The sequence below is a fragment of the Ranitomeya variabilis genome, chromosome 1 (assembly GCF_051348905.1).
Source record: "Ranitomeya variabilis isolate aRanVar5 chromosome 1, aRanVar5.hap1, whole genome shotgun sequence".
NCBI lineage: Eukaryota > Metazoa > Chordata > Amphibia > Anura > Dendrobatidae > Ranitomeya > Ranitomeya variabilis.
Window position 1 is genome coordinate 1,060,265,844 of NC_135232.1, and position 24,744 is coordinate 1,060,290,587.

Consider the following 24,744-nt stretch of genomic DNA (forward strand, 5'->3'; position numbering starts at 1 on the left):
GCGCCAGGCAACACGGTTGCTACAGTAGGTATGCGCCAGGTAACACGGTTGCTGCAGTCGGTGTGTGCCAGGTAACACGGTTGGCAGCAGTCGGTGTGTGCCAGGTAACACGGTTGGCAGCAGTCGGTGTGTGCCAGGTAACACGGTTGCCTCAGTCCATGTGTGCCAGGTAACACGGTTGGCAGCAGTAGGTATGCACCAGGTAACACGGTTGGCAGCAGTAGGTATGCACCAGGTAACACGGTTGGCAGCAGTAGGTATGCACCAGGTAACACGGTTGGCAGCAGTGGGTGTGCGCCAGGTAACACAGTTGGCAGCAGTGGATGTGCGCCAGGTAACACAGTTGGCAGCAGTAGGTATGCGCCAGGTAACACAGTTGGCAGCAGTGGATGTGCGCCAGGTAACACAGTTGGCAGCAGTGGATGTGCGCCAGGTAACACAGTTGGCAGCAGTAGGTATGCGCCAGGTAACACGGTTGGCAGCAGTGGATGTGCGCCAGGTAACACAGTTGGCAGCAGTGGATGTGCGCCAGGTAACACAGTTGGCAGCAGTGGATGTGCGCCAGGTAACACAGTTGGCAGCAGTAGGTATGCGCCAGGTAACACGGTTGGCAGCAGTGGATGTGCGCCAGGTAACACAGTTGGCAGCAGTGGATGTGCGCCAGGTAACACAGTTGGCAGCAGTAGGTATGCGCCAGGTAACACGGTTGGCAGCAGTCGGTGTGTGCCAGGTAACACGGTTGGCAGCAGTCGGTGTGTGCCAGGTAACACGGTTGCCTCAGTCCATGTGTGCCAGGTAACACGGTTGGCAGTGGGTGTGCGCCAGGTAACACGGTTGGCAGCAGTAGGTATGCACCAGGTAACACGGTTGGCAGCAGTAGGTATGCACCAGGTAACACGGTTGGCAGCAGTAGGTATGCACCAGGTAACACGGTTGGCAGCAGTGGGTGTGCGCCAGGTAACACAGTTGGCAGCAGTGGATGTGCGCCAGGTAACACAGTTGGCAGCAGTAGGTATGCGCCAGGTAACACAGTTGGCAGCAGTGGATGTGCGCCAGGTAACACAGTTGGCAGCAGTGGATGTGCGCCAGGTAACACAGTTGGCAGCAGTAGGTATGCGCCAGGTAACACGGTTGGCAGCAGTGGATGTGCGCCAGGTAACACAGTTGGCAGCAGTGGATGTGCGCCAGGTAACACAGTTGGCAGCAGTGGATGTGCGCCAGGTAACACAGTTGGCAGCAGTAGGTATGCGCCAGGTAACACGGTTGGCAGCAGTCGGTGTGCGCCAGTAACACGGTTGGCAGCAGTGGATGTTGTTCTCACATGGTATGAAGAGTCAGGCGCTTCCTACGCTCCAGTGCCGTTATGTTCTTTCTCTGATTACTGCAGCATCATAATAGATTTATTGGCGCCATTACTGGGCTGGGCCTATTGACATAGATAAGCCGGCAGCCTTTGGCCTTTGCAGTGCTGTAATGGCTATTTTAGCTTGAAAGCTAGAGGATGTAGTGGCGGGTGCATGTCTGCCGGGTGCGTGTGTATGCCAGGCATGCTGGCACTGCTACGTCTCACAATGGAGCCGGCTGCTGATGGCTGTAGAGATGCCATCATCCTCCTGGTGTCAATAACCCCCAGGACCACGCTGTGCGGAGTCTAATTTGGGATGTTGTTCTGGAAGTGACCCGTCTATTTATGGATACCGGGGAGGTCTGATGATCTGTGTGTATCTGGGATAAGTCAGGATCGTCTTGGCTTCCATCTATCTCATCCGGACTCGTCTCCGCATTTCTGTGTATTCATAGTCCTGTGGACTGGTGCAGGCCCTTAGGGTTTGTGTGTGACACATGATGTGATCGGAGGAGATTGGTGGATGAAATTGCCAGAGCTGTGGAGTCGGAGGTTTAGGACGCTGCTTCACAGGGGCCTGAGCTCATGGAAATGAGAAAGAGACGTTAAAGGAGTTGTCCAGACAAACAGCTGCTGAACCAATCCCTTCTATTGAGAGAAGCCGAATGCACGTAGTTGGCAAAGTGCATGATGCATACGGTAACGTGACCGCTCGCTTGCACTGGGAATATCGAGGAATGGCGACTGCTCGCTCGCACTGGGAATATCGAGGAATGGTGACCGCTCTCTCGCACAGGGAATACCGGGGAATGGTGACCTCTCGCTTGCACTGGGAATATCGAGGAATGGCGACTGCTCACTCGCACTGGGAATATCGAGGAATGGTGACCGCTCTCTCACACAGGGAATACCGGGGAACGGTGACCGCTCGCTCACAGGGAATACCGGGGAACGGTGACCACTTGCAGTGTGGCAGTCTGCAGTCACAAAGGACAGACTTGTGTCCCAAATCCACACAACCCTTTTAAGGCTAGGGTCACACGACTGGTCTTCTATGATCACCCTAATCGGACCGTTTTTTTTTGTTGTTGTTGTTTTTTTTCGCTTCTCCTTTGGATCAGGCTCTGATTAGAGGATGATCAGATTTTTTTTTGTTTGTTTTTTTCCCCCCAGTGGTGAAGCAAAAAAATTTTTCTCCACCTTTTCCATTCAGTCTCTGAGAATTGGATCACACTCTGTAGTCATCAGAGTGCGGTCCAATGTTTTCCATGGACCCGTAGACTTGAATGGCCGAGTGTGACCCAATTATCTGAGGCAAGTAGTGCATCCGAGGAAAAAATCAGACATGTACACGGCCTCACTGTATAACATGGGGACAGATGGTGCTCATCCCAGTTTTACAGTCGTCTGCACGAGCCTGGAGTTAAAATATTTCTACACAGCAGTTCCAATGTTGCGATGGCTTGTGCTTTGCATACCAGGCTTTATGAAGGGATCGGTGGGGTGAGGAGCACTAAGTTCATTAAGAGACATGTGCCTCTTTAGTGAGTTTGGCGCATCTTTCTACTGCAGTACGCTACGACCAGAGCTGCACCGCCACCGTGGGCTGGAATACATTTCTGTGTAGTAAATTAAGATGAATTTGTCAGGTGTGCTTGGCCAAGCCTGTTTCCACCCAACCTCTACCCAATTTTGAAAAAGCAGGCTCTTGCAGGGACTGGCGTAAAAAGCCAAAAGTCACAACATATTTATAATAAACTTTGAGCCACGCAAAGACTTTGAAGTTTTACTCCGGAATTTTGCTGATTTATTGTGGCCTCACTACTTCTGTTCTCACTTGGGAGCATTTTCTTGCAGCTACACAAAATGATGAGTAGATCTACTGATGTCACCACCACTTGTACTGAGTTGTCCAACAAGAGCGCTGTGTGAGGTTGCTGTTTTACTGTTTATGGCCTCATTGACATCACACTTTTTGTGACCGCTCCCGACCTACAGTCTAAACGTGTTACTGGCACAAATACCATAGATTAAAAAAAAACCTGGGGTCCAGCCGGCAGCTTAATGTTTCCTATAGTTCTCGTCTTGGACCATGAAACATGGATGTGTGAGACTGGCTTATAGGGTTGTATGAGAATAGAAAATCATCTCCGCCCTTGTCCATGGGTTGTGTGGGGTACCTCATCTCATTATGATTTAGGTACATTGACTGCAATACCAGACACGGCCTGTGTACTAGGGTGGGGCTGTTTATCTAATTGGTCATGTGAAACTCCCAGCTCAGTCCGGATACTGGTTCTCCGATACTTGTAGGAAAATCTATTCCAAATCCATACAGTTGTGGCCAAAAGCATTGACACCCCTGCAATTCTGTCAGATAATACTCAGTTTCTTCCTGAAAATGATTGCAAACACAAATTCTTTGGTATTATCTTCATTTAATTTGTCTTAAATGAAAAAACACAAAAAGAATTGTCCTAAAGCCAAATTGGATATAATTCCACACCAAACATAAAAAAGGGGTTGGACAAAAGTGGCACTGTTCGAAAAATCATGTGATGCTTCTCTAATTTGTGTAATTAACAGCACCTGTAAGGGTATGTGTCCACGTTCAGGATTGCATCAGGATTTGGCCAGGATTTTTCATCTGTATTTGTGGCCAAAACCAGGAGTGGAACAATTAGAGGAAAAGTATAATAGAAACATATGCTCCACTTTTGCATTTATCACCCACTCCTGGTTTTGGCTTACAAATACTGATGGAAAAATCCTGGCCAAATCCTGATGCAATCCTGAACGTGGACACATACCCTAACTTACCTGTGGCGCCTAACAGGTGTTGGCAATAACTAAATCACACTTGCAGCCAGTTGACATGGATTAAAGTTGACTCAACCTCTGTCCTGTGTCCTTGTGTGTACCACATTGAGCATGGAGAAAAGAAAGAAGACCAAAGAACTGTCTGAGGACTCGAGAAACCAAATTGTGAGGAAGCATGAGCAATCTCAAGGCTACAAGTCCATCTCCAAAGACCTGAATGTTCCTGTGTCTACCGTGCGCAGTGTCATCAAGAAGTTTAAAGCCCATGGCACTGTGGCTAACCTCCCTAGATGTGGACGGAAAAGAAAAATTGACAAGAGATTTCAACGCAAGATTGTGCGGATGTTGGATAAAGAACCTCAACTAACATCCAAACAAGTTCAAGCTGCCCTGCAGTCCGAGGGTACAACAGTGTCAACCCGTACTATCCGTCGACGTCTGAATGAAAAGGGACTGTATGGTAGGAGACCCAGGAAGACCCCACTTCTTACCCAGAGACATAAAAAAGCCAGGCTGGAGTTTGCCAAAACTTACCTGAAAATGCCTAAAACGTTTTGGAAGAATGTTCTCTGGTCAGATGAGACAAAAGTGGAGCTTTTTGGGCAAAGGCATCAACATAGAGTATACAGGAGAAGAAAAGAGGCATTCAAAGAAAAGAACACGGTCCCCACAGTCAAACACGGCGGAGGTTCCCTGATGTTTTGGAGTTGCTTTGCTGCCTCTGGCACTGGACTGCTTGACCGTGTGCATGGCATTAAGAAGCCTGAAGACTACCAACAAATTTTGCAGCATAATGTAGGGCCCAGTGTGAGAAAGCTGGGTCTCCCTCAGAGGTCTTCCAGCAGGATAATGACCCAAAACACACTTCAAAAAGCACTAGAAAATGGTTTGAGAGAAAGCACTGGAGACTTCCAAGGTGGCCAGCAATGAGTCCAGACCTGAATCCCATAGAACACCTGTGGTGAGATCTAAAAATGGCAGTTTGGAGAAGGCACCCTTCAAATGTCAGGGACCTGGAGCAGTTTGCCAAAGAAGAATGGTCTAAAATTCCAGCAGAGCATTGTAAGAAACTCATTGATGGTTACCGGAAGCGGTTGGTCGCAGTTATTTTGGCTAAAGGTTGTGTGTGCAACCAAGTATTAGGCTGAGGGTGCCAATACTTTTGTCTGGCCCATTTTTGGAGTTTTGTGTGAAATGATCAATGTTTTGCTTTTTGCTTCATTCTCTTTTGTGTTTTTTTCATTTAAGACAAATTAAATGAAGATAATAATACCAAAGAATTTGTGTTTGCAATCATTTTCAGGAAGAAACTGAGTATTATCTGACAGAATTGCAGGGGTGTCAATACTTTTGGCCACAACTGTAACCTGAAATCACGTGGTTTCATATGAGTCGTATAGAAAGGGGAATGCAGGGTCAGCAATGTTCTCTGTAGTTATGTGCTTTCTTGTCAGTGAACTTTAGGGACATCCTTAAAAGACAAAGGACACACTTGCCTTGTATTATTAACCCTGTCATCTCTGTGAAACTCGCACTCAATGTGTGAAGGATGCAGTCTAGTTTGTTGTGAATGTCAGATCCAGTTCCCCTCACATAATACATGTAAATTTATGCAGAGCGTGTGATGTAGGACACGACATGACACAAATTGTAGTGAAACGAATGCGCTCGTCATTGATCCGGATCTTGGCAAGGAATCCACTGCTCGTCTCCGCAGATCTAGAGCCAGTCTCATGTTTCAACAGGTGGCTTACATGGTAGAAGTCAACATACCTGAGAAATATTTTGTAAGAAGCTCCATGTTCCTTCCAATAGGTGACAATTTCCTCCTCCTCACCAGTAAAACCAGTTTCTGGTTGTTCTGCTGGTTTTACCTAAGTGGCATTTAGCGTTCATTGCTGCAGCAGGTGAACTCTGTAAAAGTGGAATGAGAATCATTTCTGAAAGGGAGAACAGGTCCGCAATGCTGGGGTCAAGGTTTCCAGGGCATCTCCACCTATGATCTGCATGTTGCTGGTCTGTGTCCTTCCTTCCTCTCTTATGTTATCTTGTTTCTTGTCGGGTGAAAGTCAGTATGGACCGGGAATTGTCTTCACATCACAGTTTGTCTGCTTCAAGATGTGTAAATTTCAGAATGTTCTCATACAGGAGTACAGAAGATGGCAGTGATGGGTCAGCACCTGTCTCCTTTTCTGAGGGCTCTACAGAACAATCCCCGGCAGCTGCGTGAGACCCAGGTGCTGAGCTGACCCAAAACTGCCATAATCTGTACCCCAAAGTTTTATAACTCTCTAATCCTGACCAAATAATTTAAAATGTGACTTTTTAAAGGGATAATACCTCCTGAGATATCTATAGCATGCAAAGCGTATGTGCAATAAGTGTCCGAGGTCCACATTCAGGACTTCAGCCTCTCAGGAGAATGGGGTCCTCTCCTTCCCCAGCTAGCACTCTAGAGGGGTCGATGCCATGCAGGCATGTTATCCCTCCCCTCGAGGATTCTGGGTGTAACAGCCCACCATTTCACAACTCCCATAAACTATAATTGAGAGAGTCCATGTAAGGAAGCGTCCACTTTATATCCATGCAGGCAGCTCATTCTTCTGCTATACAGTCAGGTCCAGAAATAATTGTTCAGTGGCCGAATCTTTTTTTTTTTTTTTTTTTTATTCGTTTATTAGTAACAAAATAAGTTGCATTACATACAATTTACATTTAAGATTATGAAACATAGCATATAGTACATATAAATTGTACAGTGTTAAGCATGTAATAAAAGGTACTTTCTACCCACAACCAGCGGTATCTTGTATTTGTTATGAATATTGGGTCAATTGTAGCATATGTATTATATAGGTAGGGAAAACCTGTAAAACTAAAACTCTTGAATTAAGACTGTATCTACTCTAATTACTAACTGATCAGTGGCCGAATCTTGGTGATTTGGGTTCTGCATGACACAATTTTGGACTTTAAATGAACCCACTGAGTTGCAATTGAAGTGCAGACTTTTGGGTTTAATTAAAGGGGTTGAATACAAATATCCTGTGAAATGTTAAGGAATTGCAGTCATTTTTCTACCAAGCCTCCTTATTCAGGAGCTGAAAAGTAATTGGACAAATTAAATTTTGCCATAAATAAAATGTTCATTTTTAATACCTTTGTAGAGACTTTGCAGGTAATGACTGTCTGGAAGCCGTGGACGTCTCCAAAAACTTGGGTTTCCTCCTTTGTGATGCTTTATCAGGTCTTTCCTGCAGCTAACTTCAGTTGTTACTTGTTTGTGGGTCTTTCTGCTTAAATTTTGTCTTAAGCATGTGAAATGCTGCTCAATAGGGTTGATTTCTGGTGATTGTCTCGGCCATTGCAGAATATTCCACTTTTGTGCCTTAAACTCTTGGCTATCGTTCACAGTATTTTTGGGTCATTGTCCATCTGTACTGTGAAGCACCATGCAATCAACCTTGTTACATTTGGCTGAATCCATCCGGCTGCTTCTGTCTTCAGTCACATCAATAGACACCAGGGACCCAGTGCCATTGGAAGCCATGTGTGCCCATGCTAACACACTGCCTCCACCATGTTTTAGAGGATGTGGTGTTCTTGGGATCATGAGTCTTTGAAAGCATTCTCCATGCTTTCTTCTTCCCATCATTCTGATACAGCTCGATCTTAGTTTCATCTGTTCATAGAATGCTTTTCCAGATCTGGGCTGGCTTCTTTAGATGTTTTTTGGCGAAGTATATTGTGACCTTTTCTATTTTTAAGGCCGGGATCACACATACGCGAGATACGGCCGAGTCTCGCAGATGAAATCCCTCCTCTGGTGCCGGCACTTGGGAGCGGAGCGTGCAGCTCCATGTATTGCTGTGCGGCTGCACACTCCGTTCCGCAGTGCCGGCGCCAGAGGAGGGATTTCACCTGCGAGACTCGGCCGTATCTCGCGTATGTGTGATCCCGGCCTAAGGCTGATTAATGGTTTATACCTTGTGGTGATCTGAAACTCCTATTTCCTGGAGAGTGTTCTTCACTTGGGTGGATTTTGCAATCATCCACCACTGTTGGCTTCTGTGGACATCCAGGCCGTTTTGAGTTTCCAAACTCACCAGTGCGTTTTTTTTTTTAATTTTGCAGAATGTACCAAACAGCTGATTTGGCCACTGGTAATATTTCTGCTGTCTCTCTGATGGATTCCTTGTTTTGTTTTCTATTGTCTGTTTCTCTAACATTGAGACCTCCTTTGACTGCATGTTGTGGGTTCACAGCAACAACTTCCAAATGCAAATGTCACACCTGGAGTCATCTCCAGACCTTTTACCACTTAATTGATGATGGATTCATGAGGGAATAACCCATGCAGCCCATTAAAGAGTTTTTGAGATTTGTCCAATTGCGTTTGGTCCCTTTTAAAAGAGGCAGCTACGTATTAAAGAGCTGTCATTTCTAAACCCTTACTCCAATTAGGATGTGAATACCCCAAATTAAAGCTGTGTATCTTCACTTTAAGCCTATATTGATTATATTTCTGTATCTTGAATATGTTTTTGTAACAGCTAAAATGCCAAAACTTTTGTCACTGTTCAAATATTTTTGGACCTGACTGTATTAGGTGCTAGAGATGAGCGCATTTGATCAGGTCAGGGCTTATTCGGCCAGCTATAGCACTTATCGAATAAGCTGCAGAGGGAACCCTGCTTTCTGGATCGCTCCGGATGATCAGCTATTTGGCTCCGCAGCTGCACGGAGAAGCCTGTTTGATGACAATCCCTAGTCCATGCGGTTTCAGCTTGCGGACTTGGGTCAGCATTTAGGTGTAAGCACCAGTCCTAAAGCCCTGGCTCATGGCACTCTATACCATACAGTGGCATTCCATCTTTGTGGAATAATTTGTACAGAAAAGCTTTAGTTGACTACATTCTTCAGTATACCCCCATCCGTATACCAAAGAAGCCCCTGTTGTAAGGGTATAATGTGTATGTTCGGCACTCTGCAGTCGTTGTGTGGATAGGGGATACATATTGGTATAAATCCTTTTAACTGGGGCTCTTCTTTCATAGTGACCACTTAACCATGAGATGCTGATGGAGTATGCCCAAAATGATCAAACCTTTTCTGCATGTCAGTCGTCAAAAATTATGAACTGCTATGACCTCGTTTTTCATTGTGCCCCTTTTTTGGAATATGTTGGGTAAATTGAGCCCTGAGCTTAAGTTTGGCACACGCACTAAACATGTACTATACACTGTGTGTGAACATGGGTTTAGTTATTTTGTTGGTCTACTTCTCTTTCCGACACATGGACATTGGAGAGCTAAATATATACTATAAAAACAGCATACATAAGAAGTAATTATTAGGTCAAGTTCCCACGGAGGGAAAACACACCTGTTTTTCTGCTGTGTTCTACAGTGCCAGCATAGTGCAAGACATTGCAAGAAATCTCAAACCCAAAGTGCGAAATGCATCCGCAGCGTAAATCAACAAGAGCTGCGGTCTTAAGATCTGCAGCATGTCAATATCTGCTGGGGGCATGGGTGCGAGGCTCACACATTGCCATGCGAAGACTGAAATGTGCGGCTTCTCTGCACCTTTTTCACAAGGGTACCTGCTGTGGTAAATGCCGATATCACTGCCGGACGTCTGCTGCCGGAGGTCCACCGTAAATGTGTTCTGTGGCAACAGAGCCTTTAAAAGTTCTCATCCCCATGGTTGCCTGATCCCCACTGTTTATTTCTGGTCCTGTCTCAACAAAAGAAATGCAATTGAGCATTTCTACAAATTCATTTGCAAATTTTTGGACTTTTTAGATTTAAATAAATTGATTTAGTAAAGGACCTTTTTTCTGTTCTTAAGTGAGCAGCATTCCTTTATATGAGCTGATAATATAAGGGATTTGTCAGATTGGGAAATCTCAATCCTAGTTTGCCCCATTCCGGTTTCCATTGCTTATCTATATCTGATGAGCTGTGCCCTACTTATCGTACAAATCCTTCTCCATGTATACGCCACATATACTTCTCCTGATGATGCTGTTACAAGCAGCGATTGCGTGGGGTCTTTCCCCACACCCATGATCTCTGGGTTTCTGTGCCTATTATGGCCTCATGTGGTGGCTTGGAGCTGTTCCTGCATATCTGAGGTAACTTTGTCTACAGGTTTCTCTTCCTAGATCCGTTTTTACATTTATATATTTTTTTTCAAATATATTTTTTTTCAATGCATCCCCAGATCAACAGCTTGTCGTCTAATGGTTAGACGTAGACCTGGAGAGGCGTACAAGCCACAGTGTCTTGCACCCACTGTGAAATTTGATGGAGGATCGGTGATGATCTGGGGATGCTTCAGCAAGGCTGGAATTGAACAGGTTGTCCTTTGCGAAGGACGTATGAATCAAGCTGCATACAAGGTTATCCTGGAAAAACAGTTGATTCCTTCTGCTCAGGCAATGTTCCCCAACTCTTGGGACTGGTTCTTCCATCAGGAGAATGCGCCATGCCACACAGCTAGGTCAATCATGGTGTGGATGAAGGACCACCACATGAAATCCCTGTCATGGCCAGCCCAACCTCCAGACCTGAACCCCATTGACAACCTCTGTTTGATGGCTTGTGACTATCCATCTTCTTCTTAATTACATTCCAAAGAAGAGCTGCTTACATTTTTGTACCAGGAGTGCCATAAGGTCACCCAAAAGCAGTGTGAAAGACTGGTGGAAAGCATGCCAAGATGCAGGAAAGCTGTGATTAAAAATCCACAAAATATTGATTTCTGAACTCTTCCTGAGTTAAAACATTAGTATTGTTGTTTCTAAATGATTATGAACTTTTTTTTTTTTTTGTTTTGTTTTTTTGCGTTATTTGAGGTCTGCAAGCAATGCATTTTTGTTATGTTGACCATTTCTCATTTTCAGAAAATAAATAAAAAATTTATTGTTTGGAACTTTGGAGACATGTTGTCGGTAGTTTTTAGAATAAAAGAACATTTTAAATTTTACTCAAAAATGTACCTATAAAGAGCAAAATCAGACAAACTGAACATTTTGCAATGGTCTCTTAAATTTTGCCAGAGCTGTGTATTGTCTGTTCTATTAAAAGTGCTGTTATTGGGTATGAGCTGTGCTGGATCCCTTTGAGGGCTTTTTCCACGTGGACATCCCATTTCTGTCGCACGTTGTAAATAGGAAAAAGGCCAAAAAAATAATGCTATGAGCTAGAGTAGAGGGCAATATCCAGCATGTTTAGCTACATCCCCCCTGCAGCCGTAGCGTCCGCTGCTGAGAATTGATTGAAAGGGAGGTCATCCACTGCTCCCTTATGAATGTCCCAAAAGTGCTGCATAGAATTAAATAACATGTTAACCTCCCAGACCAATGCAACTTCTCTGCTTTGAGCTCTGTGGACATAATGTCACGTGACCCCTGCAACCGGTCAGTCTTCACTAATCTGTCAGGGGCATGTCTGCTCCGATGGAATAGTGACGGCTGCAGCCGATCAATTTATGCTGGTAGGCTGCAGTGCTCACATGATATTATGTCATGCAATCGTTGTAGGACACATGGCTACGAGCGGGGAAGTAGCACTGGTCTGGCAGTTAGGTACACATTTTATGCAGTGCCTTGGGGACAACCCTTCAAAACTGGATCTTCAGGATCTGATCTTGAGCTCCACTTTCCTTTTTTCTTCCCCCTCTGGAGTAAAGATTCCCATACACCTTAGAGAGTATTAGAATAATGGCAATCTCTCCCCACTCCCCCATGTTTGTCATAGGCCGAGCATTCATGTGTGTCATAGGCCGAGCATTCATGTGTGTCATAGGCCGAGCATTCATGTGTGTCATAGGCCGAGCATTCATGTGTGTCATAGGCCGAGCATTCATGTGTGTCATAGGCCGAGCATTCATGTGTGTCATAGGCCGAGCATTCGTGTGTGTCATAGGCCGAGCATTCGTGTGTGTCATAGGCCGAGCATTCGTGTGTGTCATAGGCCGAGCATTCGTGTGTGTCATAGGCCGAGCATTCATGTGTGTCATAGGCCGAGCATTCATGTGTGTCATAGGCCGAGCATTCATGTGTGTCATAGGCCGAGCATTCATGTGTGTCATAGGCCGAGCATTCATGTGTGTCATAGGCCGAGCATTCATGTGTGTATGTGTGTCATAGGCCGAGCATTCATGTGTGTATGTGTGTCATAGGCCGAGCATTCATGTGTCATAGGCCGAGCATTCATGTGTGTCATAGGCCGAGCATTCATGTGTGTCATAGGCCGAGCATTCATGTGTGTCATAGGCCGAGCATTCATGTGTGTCATAGGCCGAGCATTCATGTGTGTCATAGGCCGAGCATTCATGTGTGTCATAGGCCGAGCATTCATGTGTGTATGTGTGTCATAGGCCGAGCATTCATGTGTGTATGTGTGTCATAGGCCGAGCATTCATGTGTGTCATAGGCCGAGCATTCATGTGTGTCATAGGCCGAGCATTCATGTGTGTCATAGGCCGAGCATTCATGTGTGTCATAGGCCGAGCATTCATGTGTGTCATAGGCCGAGCATTCATGTGTGTCATAGGCCGAGCATTCATGTGTGTCATAGGCCGAGCATTCATGTGTGTCATAGGCCGAGCATTCATGTGTGTCATAGGCCGAGCATTCATGTGTCATAGGCCGAGCATTCATGTGTGTCATAGGCCGAGCATTCATGTGTGTCATAGGCCGAGCATTTGTGTCATAGGCCGAGCATTCATGTGTGTCATAGGCCGAGCATTCATGTGTGTCATAGGCCGAGCATTCATGTGTGTCATAGGCCGAGCATTCATGTGTGTCATAGGCCGAGCATTCATGTGTGTCATAGGCCGAGCATTCATGTGTGTCATAGGCCGAGCATTCATGTGTGTCATAGGCCGAGCATTCATGTGTGTCATAGGCCGTGCATTCATGTGTGTCATAGGCCGAGCATTCATGTGTGTCATAGGCCGAGCATTCATGTGTGTCATAGGCCGAGCATTCATGTGTGTCATAGGCCGAGCATTCATGTGTGTCATAGGCCGAGCATTCATGTGTGTCATAGGCCGAGCATTCATGTGTGTCATAGGCCGAGCATTCATGTGTGTCATAGGCCGAGCATTCATGTGTGTCATAGGCCGAGCATTCATGTGTGTCATAGGCCGAGCATTCATGTGTGTCATAGGCCGAGCATTCATGTTCTCTATGGGGAGTGTGGAGTAAAGATTTGACACTCCTCTGGCTTACAGCCCATTTTCCTGCAGAACAGAGGGATGCTAACATAAACCCACGACAGGGTGCAATCAGAATATAAACCTATGATATACATCTCATGACAGAATATTGCAAGATCTTATTCATTGTTTTTTTTTTAAAGCTAGTAATCTTACATCACATTTCTCAGGTTTTATTGATCTTATGGAAAGGTAAGGATGGAAGCATCTGTATTCATGCTGCAGAGCTTTATACATGACTACAGGTAAAACGTCACCAGGGCCGATAGTACGGTAGCAACAGAGATCAGCAGTAGGACACAGGGGAAAAAAATCAGCAGTACGCATATTGCCTAATAAAGGGGTATTCTCATGTTATGAACTTAAAATAAGCATTAAAATAAGCAAGTTTCTATTGACTTGCTTTCTGTATCTTCTCCTGCTATGTGGGATTTTATATTACCTTACAGCTGATTGCTGAGGAGAACGACCACCAGGGACTAGCCATGTGTGCCCAGAAGTTAAAATCCAGGCTGAGGAGTTAACTCATGAAATCCTAGCCACCTCATCCCAGTCCATTGATTATTATTTTTTTTATATAGCAGTTAGCTGACTCCCCTGCCTCTCAGCTCCTGACTGAGCTGCTATCAGTCTTGCACAAACACAAAGCACTGCTATCACCATGGGCAATTTCCTGAACAGTTCTCCTTTTCATCTGAGCCCTATGCTTGTTCAAAGTCCCTGTTAGCTTTATATGCAAATATAGTGATGACAGTGTAGACTTTAAAACATGCATTGATGTACATGAGTGTGCTACAAGTAGCATAAGGGTACTGTCACACAGTGGCACTTTGGTCGCTACGACGGTACGATCTGTGACGTTCCAGCGATATCCATACGATATCGCTGTGTCTGACACGCAGCGGCGATCAGGGACCCCGCTGAGAATCGTACGTCGTAGCAGATCGTTTGGAACTTTATTTCGTCGCTGGATCTCCCGCTGTCATCGCTGGATCGTTGTGTGTGACAGCGATCCAGCGATGCGTTCGCTTGTAACCAGGGTAAACATCGGGTTACTAAGCGCAGGGCCGCGCTTAGTAACCCGATTTTTACCGTGGTTACCAGCGTAAAAGTACAAAAAAAAAAAACGTACATACTTACATTCCGGTGTCCTTCAGGTCCCTTGCCGTCTGCTTCCCGCTCTGACTGACTGCCGGCCGGAGCAGAGCACAGCGGTGACGTCACCGCTGTGCTGTGCTTTCACGTTACGGCGGCACTCAGTCAGAGCGGGAAGCAGACGGCAAGGGACCTGAAGGACACCGGAATGTAAGTATGTACGGTTTTTTTTTTTTTACTTTTACGCTGGTAACCAGGGTAAACATCGGGTTACTAAGCGCGGCCCTGCGCTTAGTAACCCGATGGTTACCCGGGGCCCTCGGCATCGTTGGTCGCTGCAGAGCGGTCTGTGTGACAGCTCTCCAGCGACCACACAACGACTTTCCAACGATCACGGCCAGGTCGTATCGCTGGTCGTGATCGTTGGAAAGTTGCACTGTGTGACAGTACCCAAAGATCAGAAGTAGGGTGCATCTACTGAACCAAAACTGTTACTCAAAGATGAGTGCCCACCTCCAGCAACAAAGAGGTGAAGAAACTGGAACGCTGTGTGCTACTCAGGACACGAGTTGAGAATAAAACTTTAAATTGCTTGCAGAAAAGCAGTGATTGCTAGATTATACATGGTACTGCGATGCGATGTTCCATAGAAGCCATACTATGAACATTTCTGCCAAATGTGGGTGACCACACGTAAACTAAGGTGACACTGCAAAGTGTGAAATGGACCTTGGATGATACTGTGGTAATGTATTGTGTGACATATATTATAATAAATGAAGTAATAACAGCATGTAATCGCGATGGCAGGGCGCCCATCATGTAAGCAAACTTCTTTATAGTGACCTTGAGTATAATGGTGTATAAATGGCCTTGATTTATGGCATTGAACAGTGTTATCACACTTTTACAATTATTTGCAGACTCAACACACACGTTTTAAATTCTTTTTTTTTTTTGTGTATGTAAGGTGAAATTGTGTACTTGATGTTTTAGTGCCCTAATAGAGCACAGGTTACATTTCTTTTTTTCTTTTTGCAACTGCTATAAGAAACTGGGACTATGTACAAATTACAACACAACATTTGAGTTAGGTTTTCTGCTGCTATATATACACTGCTCAAAAAAAATAAAGGGAACACTAAAATACCACATGCTAGATATCTCTGAATGAAATATTCCAGTTGCAAATCTTTATTCATTACATAATGGAATGCGTTGAGAACAAAAAACATAAAAATGATCAATGTAAATCAAAATTAATATCCCATGGAGGTCTGGATTTGGAATGATACTCAAGATCAAAGTGGAAAATGAAGTTACAGGCTGATCCAACTTCAGTGGAAATACCTCAAGACAAGGAAATGATGCTCAGTAGTGTGTGTGGCCTCCATTTGCCTGTATGACCTGCCTACAACGCCTGGGCATGCTCCTGATGAGGCGGCGGATGGTCTCCTGAGGCATGGATCTGTTCCCAGACCTGGACTAAAGTATCAGTCAACTCCTGGACAGTCTGTGGTCTGTTGGTGGATGGAAGGAGACTTGATGTCTCAGATATACTCCATTGGATTCGCGTCTGGAGAACGGGAGGGCCAGTCCATAGCATCAATGCCTTTATCTTGCAGGAACTGCAGACACACTTAAGCCACATGAGGCTTAGCCTTGTCATGCATCAGAAGGAACCCAGGGCCAACCACACCAGCATAAGGTCTCATAATGGATCTGAGGATTTCATTCTGGTATCTAAAGGCAGTCAGGGTACCTCTGGCTAGCACATGGAGGGGTGTGTGGCCCTTCAAAGAAATTCATCCCACACCATTACTGACTCACTGCCAAACCGGTCATGCTGGAGGATGTTGCAGGCAACAGAACATTCTCCATGGTTTCTCCATACTGTCATGTGCTCATTGTGAACCTGCTCTCATCTGTGAAAAGCACAGGGCGCCAATGTCATATTTACCAGTCTTGGTGTTCTCTGGCAAATGCCAATCGCCCTGCATGGTGTTGAGCTGTAAGCACAACACCCACTTGTGGATGTCTGGCCCTCATACCACCCTCATGTAGTCTATTTCTGACAATTTGAGCAGACACATGGATAATAGTGGCCTGATGGACATCATTTTGCAGGGCTCTGGCACTGCTCCTCCTGTTCCTCCTTGCATAAAGTAAGAGGTAGGGATCTTGCTGCTGGGTTGTTGCCTTCCTACGGCCCCCTCCACTTCTCCTGGTGTACTGGCCTGTCTCCTGGTATCTGTTCCATGCTCTGGACACATTGCTTACAGACAGTTACTCTTCTTGCCACAGCTCACATTGATGTGCCTTCCTGTATGAGCTGCACTACCTGAGCAACTTCTGTGAGTAGTAGACACCGCATCAACTGTATAGTACCTCTAGGAGTGAGAGCAATGACAAAATGCAAAAGAGACCAAAACTGACAAAAAAAATGAGAACAGAGAAATGATCTGTGGTCACCCCCTGCAGAACTGCTCCTTTCATAGGGATTGTCTTGCTAATTGCCTATTGTTTGTACCTTTTTTTCTGTTCAATTTGCACAATAGCAGGAGAAATTGATTCTTAGTGTTGCTTCATAAGTGGACAGGTTGATTTCACAGAAGTGTGATTGACTTGAAGTTACATTGTGTTGTTTGCGTGCCCTTTATTTTTTTGAGCTGTGTGTGTATAGATCTATCTATCTCTCATCGCACATGGACTGTCCATGTAAACTAGAAATGTGCTTGGTCCTCCAGAGGGAGGGCCGCTTGTGAATATGTGATTACCGGTAAATCTAGTATTTGAGCATAGATTGAAGAAACTAGAACCATTTGAATTTGTTTTCAAAGCGAGTATGCCTTAAGGTACCTTCACACGAAGCGACGCTGCAGCGATAGCGACAACGATGCCGATCGCTGCAGCGTCGCTGTTTGGTCGCTGGTGAGCTGTCACACAGACAGCTCTCCAGCGACCAACGATGCCGAGGTCCCCGGGTAACCAGGGTAAACATCGGGTTGCTAAGTGCAGGGCCGCGCTTAGTAACCCGATGTTTACCCTGGTTACCAGCGTAAAATGTAAAAAAACCAAACAGTACATACTTACATGCGTCCCCCGGCGTCCGCTTCCTGCACTGTGTGAGCGCCGGCAGTAGCAGGGCACAGCGGTGACGTCACCGCTGTGCTTTCACTTTCACTTTGCGGCGCTCAGTCAGTGTGGGAAGCGGACGGCGAGGGACGCATGTAAGTATGTACTGTTTGTTTTTTTTACATTTTACGCTGGTAACCAGGGTAAACATCGGGTTACTAAGCGCGGCCCTGCGCTTAGTAACCCGATGTTTACTCTGGTTACCAGTGTAAATTATCGCTGGTATCGTTGCTTTTGCTGTCAAACACAACGATACACGGCGATCGGACGACCAAATAAAGTTCTGAACTTTATTCAGCGACCAGCGACATCACAGCAGGATCCTGATCGCTGCTGCGTGTCAAACTAAACGATATCGCTAGCCAGGATGCTGCAACGTCACGGATCGCTAGCGATATCGTTACAAAGTCGTTTCGTGTGCAGGTACCTTTAATTCTAACATATTACTCTAATCTTTACACTTAAGGCCCCGTCACACACAGCGACGCTGCAGCGATACAGACAACGATGCTGATCGCTGCAGCGTCGCTGTTTTGTCGCTGGGGAGCTGTCACACAGACAGCTCTCTCCAGCGACCAATGATCAGGGGAACGACTTCGGCATCGTTGAAACTGTCTTCAACGATGCCGAAGTCCCCCTGCAGCACCCGGGTAACCAGGGTAAACATCGGGTTACTAAGCGCAGGGCCGCGCTTAGTAACCTGATGTTTACCCTGGTTACCAGCGTAAATGTAAAAAAAACCAAACAGTACATACTCACCATCTGATGTCCGTCAGGTCCCTTGCCGTCTGCTTCCTGCTCTGACTGAGTGCCGCCGTACAGTGAGAGCAGAGCACAGCGGTGACGTCACCGCTGTGCTGTACTTTCACTTTCACTTTGCGGCGCTCAGTCAGAGCAGGAAGCAGACGGCAAGGGACCTGACGGACATCAGATGGTGAGTATGTACTGTTTTTTTTTTTTTTTACATTTACGATGGTAACCAGGGTAAACATCGGGTTACTAAGCGCGGCCCTGCGCTTAGTAACCTGATGTTTACCCTGGTTACCAGTGAAGACATCGCTGGATCGGTGTCACACACACCGATTCAGCGATGTCAGCGGGACCTCAACGATCAAAAAACGGCCCAGGCCATTCCGACACGACCAGCGATCTCGCAGCAGGGGCCGGGTCGCTGGTACGTGTCAAACATAGCGAGATCGCTACTGAGGTCGCTGTTGCGTCACAAAACTTGTGACTCAGCAGCGATCTCGCTAGCGATCTCGCTAAGTGAGACTGGGCCTTTACACTGATGTTTCCAACAGCAAATGTGTGGCTAAGCCCAGTCAATAAATTGCTGCATATACAAATATTTGTCTAGTCAGATGGTAGCAGTAATTCTGTGGTTATCTGTGTCAGTGGCGCGAATTTTCTAATTTTGTACTATTTAAAGGAGGTCCCCCAAAATCATATGTTATCTCCTATCCTGTGGACTAGAGACACAGCGCTCGAAAATTTCTGGAAGTTCCTTTCTCCAATGGTTTAGGGGATGATAATGCATTGGGTACAGTAGTACGATGCAGGATGTGCTGTAAATGTTTTGAAAATAATTTGGGAAAGTTATGAAATGTCCTATAAATGTCTGTTCTGCTCCTGATGTAAGGATCTCCGCTTTTAGTTGAGATGAATCTGTGCTGCACTTTATGTACATGCTCAGTAGTGAGGCCGTGCTCTCGGGTTTTAGTTGAGATGAATCTGTGCTGCACTTTATGTACAGGTGCTTCTCCCTAGAATAGCATCAAAAAGTTAATTCATTTTAGTTCTTCAATACAAACAGTGAAATTCATGTTATATTGAGTCATTACAAACCGTGATCTATTTCAGAGAAAGGGGGAACACGCTGGCGCTCATACAAAATGGGTAGGCTGAAGCTGCTGGCAGCGGGACAGGCTCCGTGTGTATTCCGGTCTAGAATGCACATGCGCTTAAGTCTGTAAACACTAAACTGCTGCGCTACAGGAGTGAAACAAGCGCTGTACAGAGATGGCAAGCCTGCAGCCCACGGAGTGTATACAGGTAGATTCTACTGACTCCTTAGTCGGTGAGTGTGGTAGATATCCCGAGGGTTCGGTACTGAGGCAAACTCCATGTGGAGGTGAGCAGAGAGCCTTGGGAGAGTCCTCCCATTGCTATGACTCCCCTCGTGTATGCGGAGATGCAGGCTGGCGGTAAGCTCCGGCCGGAAGCGCCGCCGTAACAGTAGCGAGGTTGGTGGCGTGGTAAGGGTGACGTCAGCTAGTGTTCCTCAACGGGTATGTGGTGGGGCCAAAAAAACAACGCATTTCGAAGCACACAGTCCTTCTAAATCAAGGATACGGTCCGTTCACCTAACCCGTCTCTATATACCCGCACACACCTCCTTTGCTATGCCCAATTGGTTCACCAGTCCTTCGTGGATAAGGCTGGAAATACATTAGGAGAGGAAAATTAAAATGGCTACCTGTATAGAGAAGAGTCATAAATAGAACAGGTATTGCATGTTATCGTCACAAGTTCAGATGAATAATTGTGTAAGTGTGAAGAAACAGACGTACATCTTAATGGTAGTATTGTGATAATAGCGGGAGACACAGCCTTTAAGTCCTCAACTCTGTGTCCCCCTGTTGTGCCCCCTGTATGTGACAACATCATAACAAATGTTAACCAAAGAAAGAAAAAAGTAAAATACTTCGGTACTCACCTTGGAAAATCATGCAGTAATTTTATGAATTGGACCCAAATGGAAAAACAGAAAAATGGCTTCCAATGTTTCGGCCACACACGACTTTTTTCAAGGTATTTCTGTACAAAGTTAACAAAAAGTTATACAATTTGGAAACAATACATAAATAATGATCTAAATCAAAAGCACAAACAGATCAATAATAGATCAATAATGTCCTAAGTATACATCCTGACTTATAACAGATATTAAGTGATATGGCAGATACAATTCAGTAGATCCATTGGGTACTGAGGATCCCAGGAGGGGAACAATTGGCCGTGGATAATATCACTGTCGAGTAATAGATCCAAAAGAGGCTAATAAAAAAGCAATATATAAAAAAAGAACAAGCGGTTATCAATATGACAATCTAGAAAAAAAAAGGGGCACTATAGGCAGGGGGCCGGGAAAACAAGCAAGGAGCATACGCAAGGTGTAAGATTAAGTGCTGTAAATAAGAAGCCACAAAACCATGAATACCAGGAGAAGAAGGCAGTGAACAGAAGACCCCAGTGTGCACATTGGTGGGATTCCCTGTATGAAGGTGATCCCTGTCTCATTTATGTCTGAATTTAGCCCAAGAGTGAGAGACCTCATGAGTCCAAGTGAATTCAGTCTCCTACCACCCAGCTGCAACTTTTACTGAGCAGTGTGAGATTTCAACGGTGGCAAGGAAGGACACTGAGGAGCTGTCAGTTTGGTTAGGTGGGTGGAGGTAGCCTATTTGCCATAGATTTTCAAAATTAGGACACCTGTCTCATCAGGTCGTATTTTACAAAAGGCATACTGCTTTTAGAATGAGGTGTGGTGCCAGATGGAGGAGTTGTCCAGGCTGTTACACTCCCGACTCCTTGTGACTTTCTGTGATGTCCCTTTTAGTCCGGTGCCTGTTGTACTTGCTGTTTGTGTGCGTACCCCCCGGCCACAGATCAGGAGAAGACCTGGCTTGGTGCTTTCTCTGTGTAGACAGTGCATGGCGTGGGACGCTGTCAGCGAGGCCGGAGCGGCTGTTTGCAGAACTAAATGAACAAGGTTCAAAAGCAAACACCCAGCGTATGGCTGCAGATGACGGCGCACCAAGGCAAACAGGCCTTAACGGTGACCTTCCCGGATTGTGGTCACCTCTGTAATCGATGAGTAAATGCCCAATAGCACCTGCGGACTGGCCGGGCGTAAGGATGGCCGCCTGTGGGGCATAACATTACTAAGGCTACTTTCACATTAGCGTCGTGCACTGCACGTCGCAATGCGACGTTGCGGCGCACCGACGCATACTGTAAAAGCGCCGCACAACGGGGGCAGCGGATGCTGTTTTTTAATGCATCCGCTGCCCCATTGTGAGGTGCGGGGAGGAGGGGGCGGAGTTCCGGCCGCGCATACGCGGTCGGAAAAGACGGGCACGACGCTCCAAAAAATGTCACAAGCAACGTTTTTTGGTGGCGATGGTCCGACGCAACGTCGCACGACGGTTGCGACGTGTGGCAATTCGTCGCTAATGCAAGTCAATGGAGAAAAAACACATCCTGCAAGCACTTTTGCAGGATGCGTTTTTTCTACAAAACGACGCATAGCGACGTGCAGTGCACGACTCTAGTGTGAAAGTAGCCTAAGCTGACCTGTGTGAACACGTGGCTATTTAGGTCACCTATTCCTGTAGTTTTGTACAGCCGGTGAAATCTTTGGCCATGTTGGCATGTAGCAAAAATACTGCGTTTTATGCACAAAATCTTCTGCGTTTATCAGTCCCAGCCAAGTGTTTGTGATTTCATGGAGGCTTGGGCCTACTTTTGCATTTACCGTGAATTATTTGCGTTTTTCCCAACAGGCTTCTATGGGAGCCTAAAATATACTTGTAAGAAACCCTTTTGTGAGTAAAATCCCAGCGCCTCTGCGCTGACAAAATATAAAATATGCTGCTTCAGATTTGAATTAAAAAAAGCAGTGAAATGCAACAGTCGGTACAGATTATTGGGCATTTAGGTGCAGACGCCTGCAGGGAAGAGTGCACTGGAAAAACAGCATTTTTTGTATGTGGGAACATGACCTTAAAGGCGTTCATCAGTGTCTGATCGGTGGGGGTGCGACCCTCTGCATTGGAGGCCAGAACTCCACAGCTCCGTCATGTGTATAGTGGCCGCAGCCGGGTACTGCACTTCCGCCACCTAATCAAACCAATAAGGAGTGGATGTGCAGTACCGGGCCACGGCCACTAAACTGCTGACGGCTGAGCAGTTCTGCCCGCCATGGACACCAGGAACAGCTGATCGGTTGCCGGGTGTCACATTCCCCGCCGATTACACCCCGATGAACTATCCTCAGGATAAGCCATCATTAAGTCCTGGGCAACCCCTTTAAGGTTCACCTATATACACGTGGGGCCTGTTTTTAGAAGAGATCGGCTATGTTTCTAGAGAACCCTTTAAGTGTCTGGTGGTTTCACATCTCGGACGTCAGTGGTTCTTGTAGGGATCCATCTTGTCTCTTGCTGCGTTCCTTGGGAGTGTTCTGTGATCCTCCGTGCTCAGTGTCTCTGAGGTAACATGGATGAATGGTGGGGCGCCGGCTGTCTTATGCTGTCCTGTGAATGGGAACATCTCGGATGTCAGTGGTTCTTGTAGGGATCCATCTTGTCTCTTGCTGCGTTCCTTGGGAGTGTTCTGTGATCCTCCATGCTCAGTGTCTCTGAGGTAACATGGATGAATGGTGGGGCGCCGGCTGTCTTATGCTGTCCTGTGAGTGGGAACATCTTGGACGTCAGTGGTTCTTGTAGGGATCCATCTTGTCTCTTGCTGCGTTCCTTGGGAGTGTTCTGTGATCCTCCGTGCTCAGTGTCTCTGAGGTAACATGGATGAATGGTGGGGCGCCGGCTGTCTTATGCTGTCCTGTGAATGGGAACATCTCGGATGTCAGTGGTTCTTGTAGGGATCCATCTTGTCTCTTGCTGCGTTCCTTGGGAGTGTTCTGTGATCCTCCATGCTCAGTGTCTCTGAGGTAACATGGATGAATGGTGGGGCGCCGGCTGTCTTATGCTGTCCTGTGAGTGGGAACATCTCGGACGTCAGTGGTTCTTGTAGGGATCCATCTTGTCTCTTGCTGCGTTCCTTGGGAGTGTTCTGTGATCCTCCGTGCTCAGTGTCTCTGAGGTAACATGGATGAATGGTGGGGCGCCGGCTGTCTTATGCTGTGCTGTGAATGGGAACATCTCCCCAATGATAACGTTCCCCGAGAATGGCATAGTGCGGGCGGCCGGGACACTTTGTAGTCGCTGAGTATTGATGTCATTTTTCCTTCTCTCCAGGCTATGAAAAGACAGACGACGTGTCAGAGAAGACGTCTCTCGCTGATCAAGAAGAAAATAGGACTATTTTTATCAACCAGCCTCAGCTCATAAAGTTCTGCAACAACCGGGTCAGGTAGGAGCCAGTATAAGACCTGCTATGTACTGGGGGCTCCTCTATTTCACGTCCCTCCGCTTTCACAGGGCTGGCGGGGCGAGGGTTACAGAGTCGAGCATGTTTTTCATTACCATGAAAGTGGTGAAGGACCGACACTGAAAGTGTTAGGAGATAATATAACACTAATTAAGCCCTAAGTAAAATGAATCCGTCAGCATGAAACCATTTGTATGTGCATATAGCGCTTTCCAAGATGAGTCCAGCAATACCTTTACGTGGTCATCCTGTTCCTCATTGCTGAGATATCAGCTTTAGAATTTATATACAAATGAGGCTGAAGAGCTATGGCAGATCTGAAGCCACCGTCACTCCAGCTCTATTTCCCGCCCAGCATCGCCTCCTCCTGCTTGGCTGACGGGCTCTAAGCTGTGTGACTTCAGGCAAAAGAGCCATCTGTCAAGCAAGAGAAGGCATGGTCAGGAAATAGAGCTGGAGTGACACAGGCTTCCACTGAAGACACTCAGTGAGCACCCAAGCATGCTCAGATTACACCTTATCCCAGCACGTTCGCTCAGCACTACATGGCAGCCTTTGGATGGCAGATGCCATGTGCTGCTCAAAGTGTATAGCAATGTGCACATCCATCTGCTGGGCTTCATGCTGGTGGACACACATGCTCAGTCTCCCCACAGCCAGTCCTCATTGCAGAGCAGCCAATAGAAATTGCTTTCTGACCTGCCTGTCAGGAAAGGAGCAAAGGCAGCACAGTGGCTCATTGGTTAGCACTGTATGGTGGCTCAGTGGTTAGCACCATATGGTGGCTCAGTGGTTAGCACTGTTGCTTTGCAGCTCTGGGGTCTTGGGCTCAAATCCCACTGACAACATCTGCAAGGAGTTTCTATGTTCTCCCCATGTTTGCGTGGGTTTTCTCCAGGTTCTCCGGTTTCCTCCCACACTCCAAAGACATACTGATAGGGGACTTA

General features: G+C 46.3%; 1 protein-coding gene across 4 annotated transcripts in view; it reads left to right on the forward strand.

The window, feature by feature from the left end:
- ATP8A1 (ATPase phospholipid transporting 8A1) overlaps positions 1–24,744 on the forward strand; it is a 263,767-nt gene that overhangs the window by 13,937 nt on the left and 225,086 nt on the right. For all 4 annotated transcript variants that reach the window (XM_077279834.1, XM_077279833.1, XM_077279835.1 and 1 more), the window contains exon 3: positions 23,665–23,779. In XM_077279834.1, the coding sequence (XP_077135949.1) occupies positions 23,665–23,779 (115 nt within the window). The remainder of the gene's footprint in view (positions 1–23,664; positions 23,780–24,744) is intronic.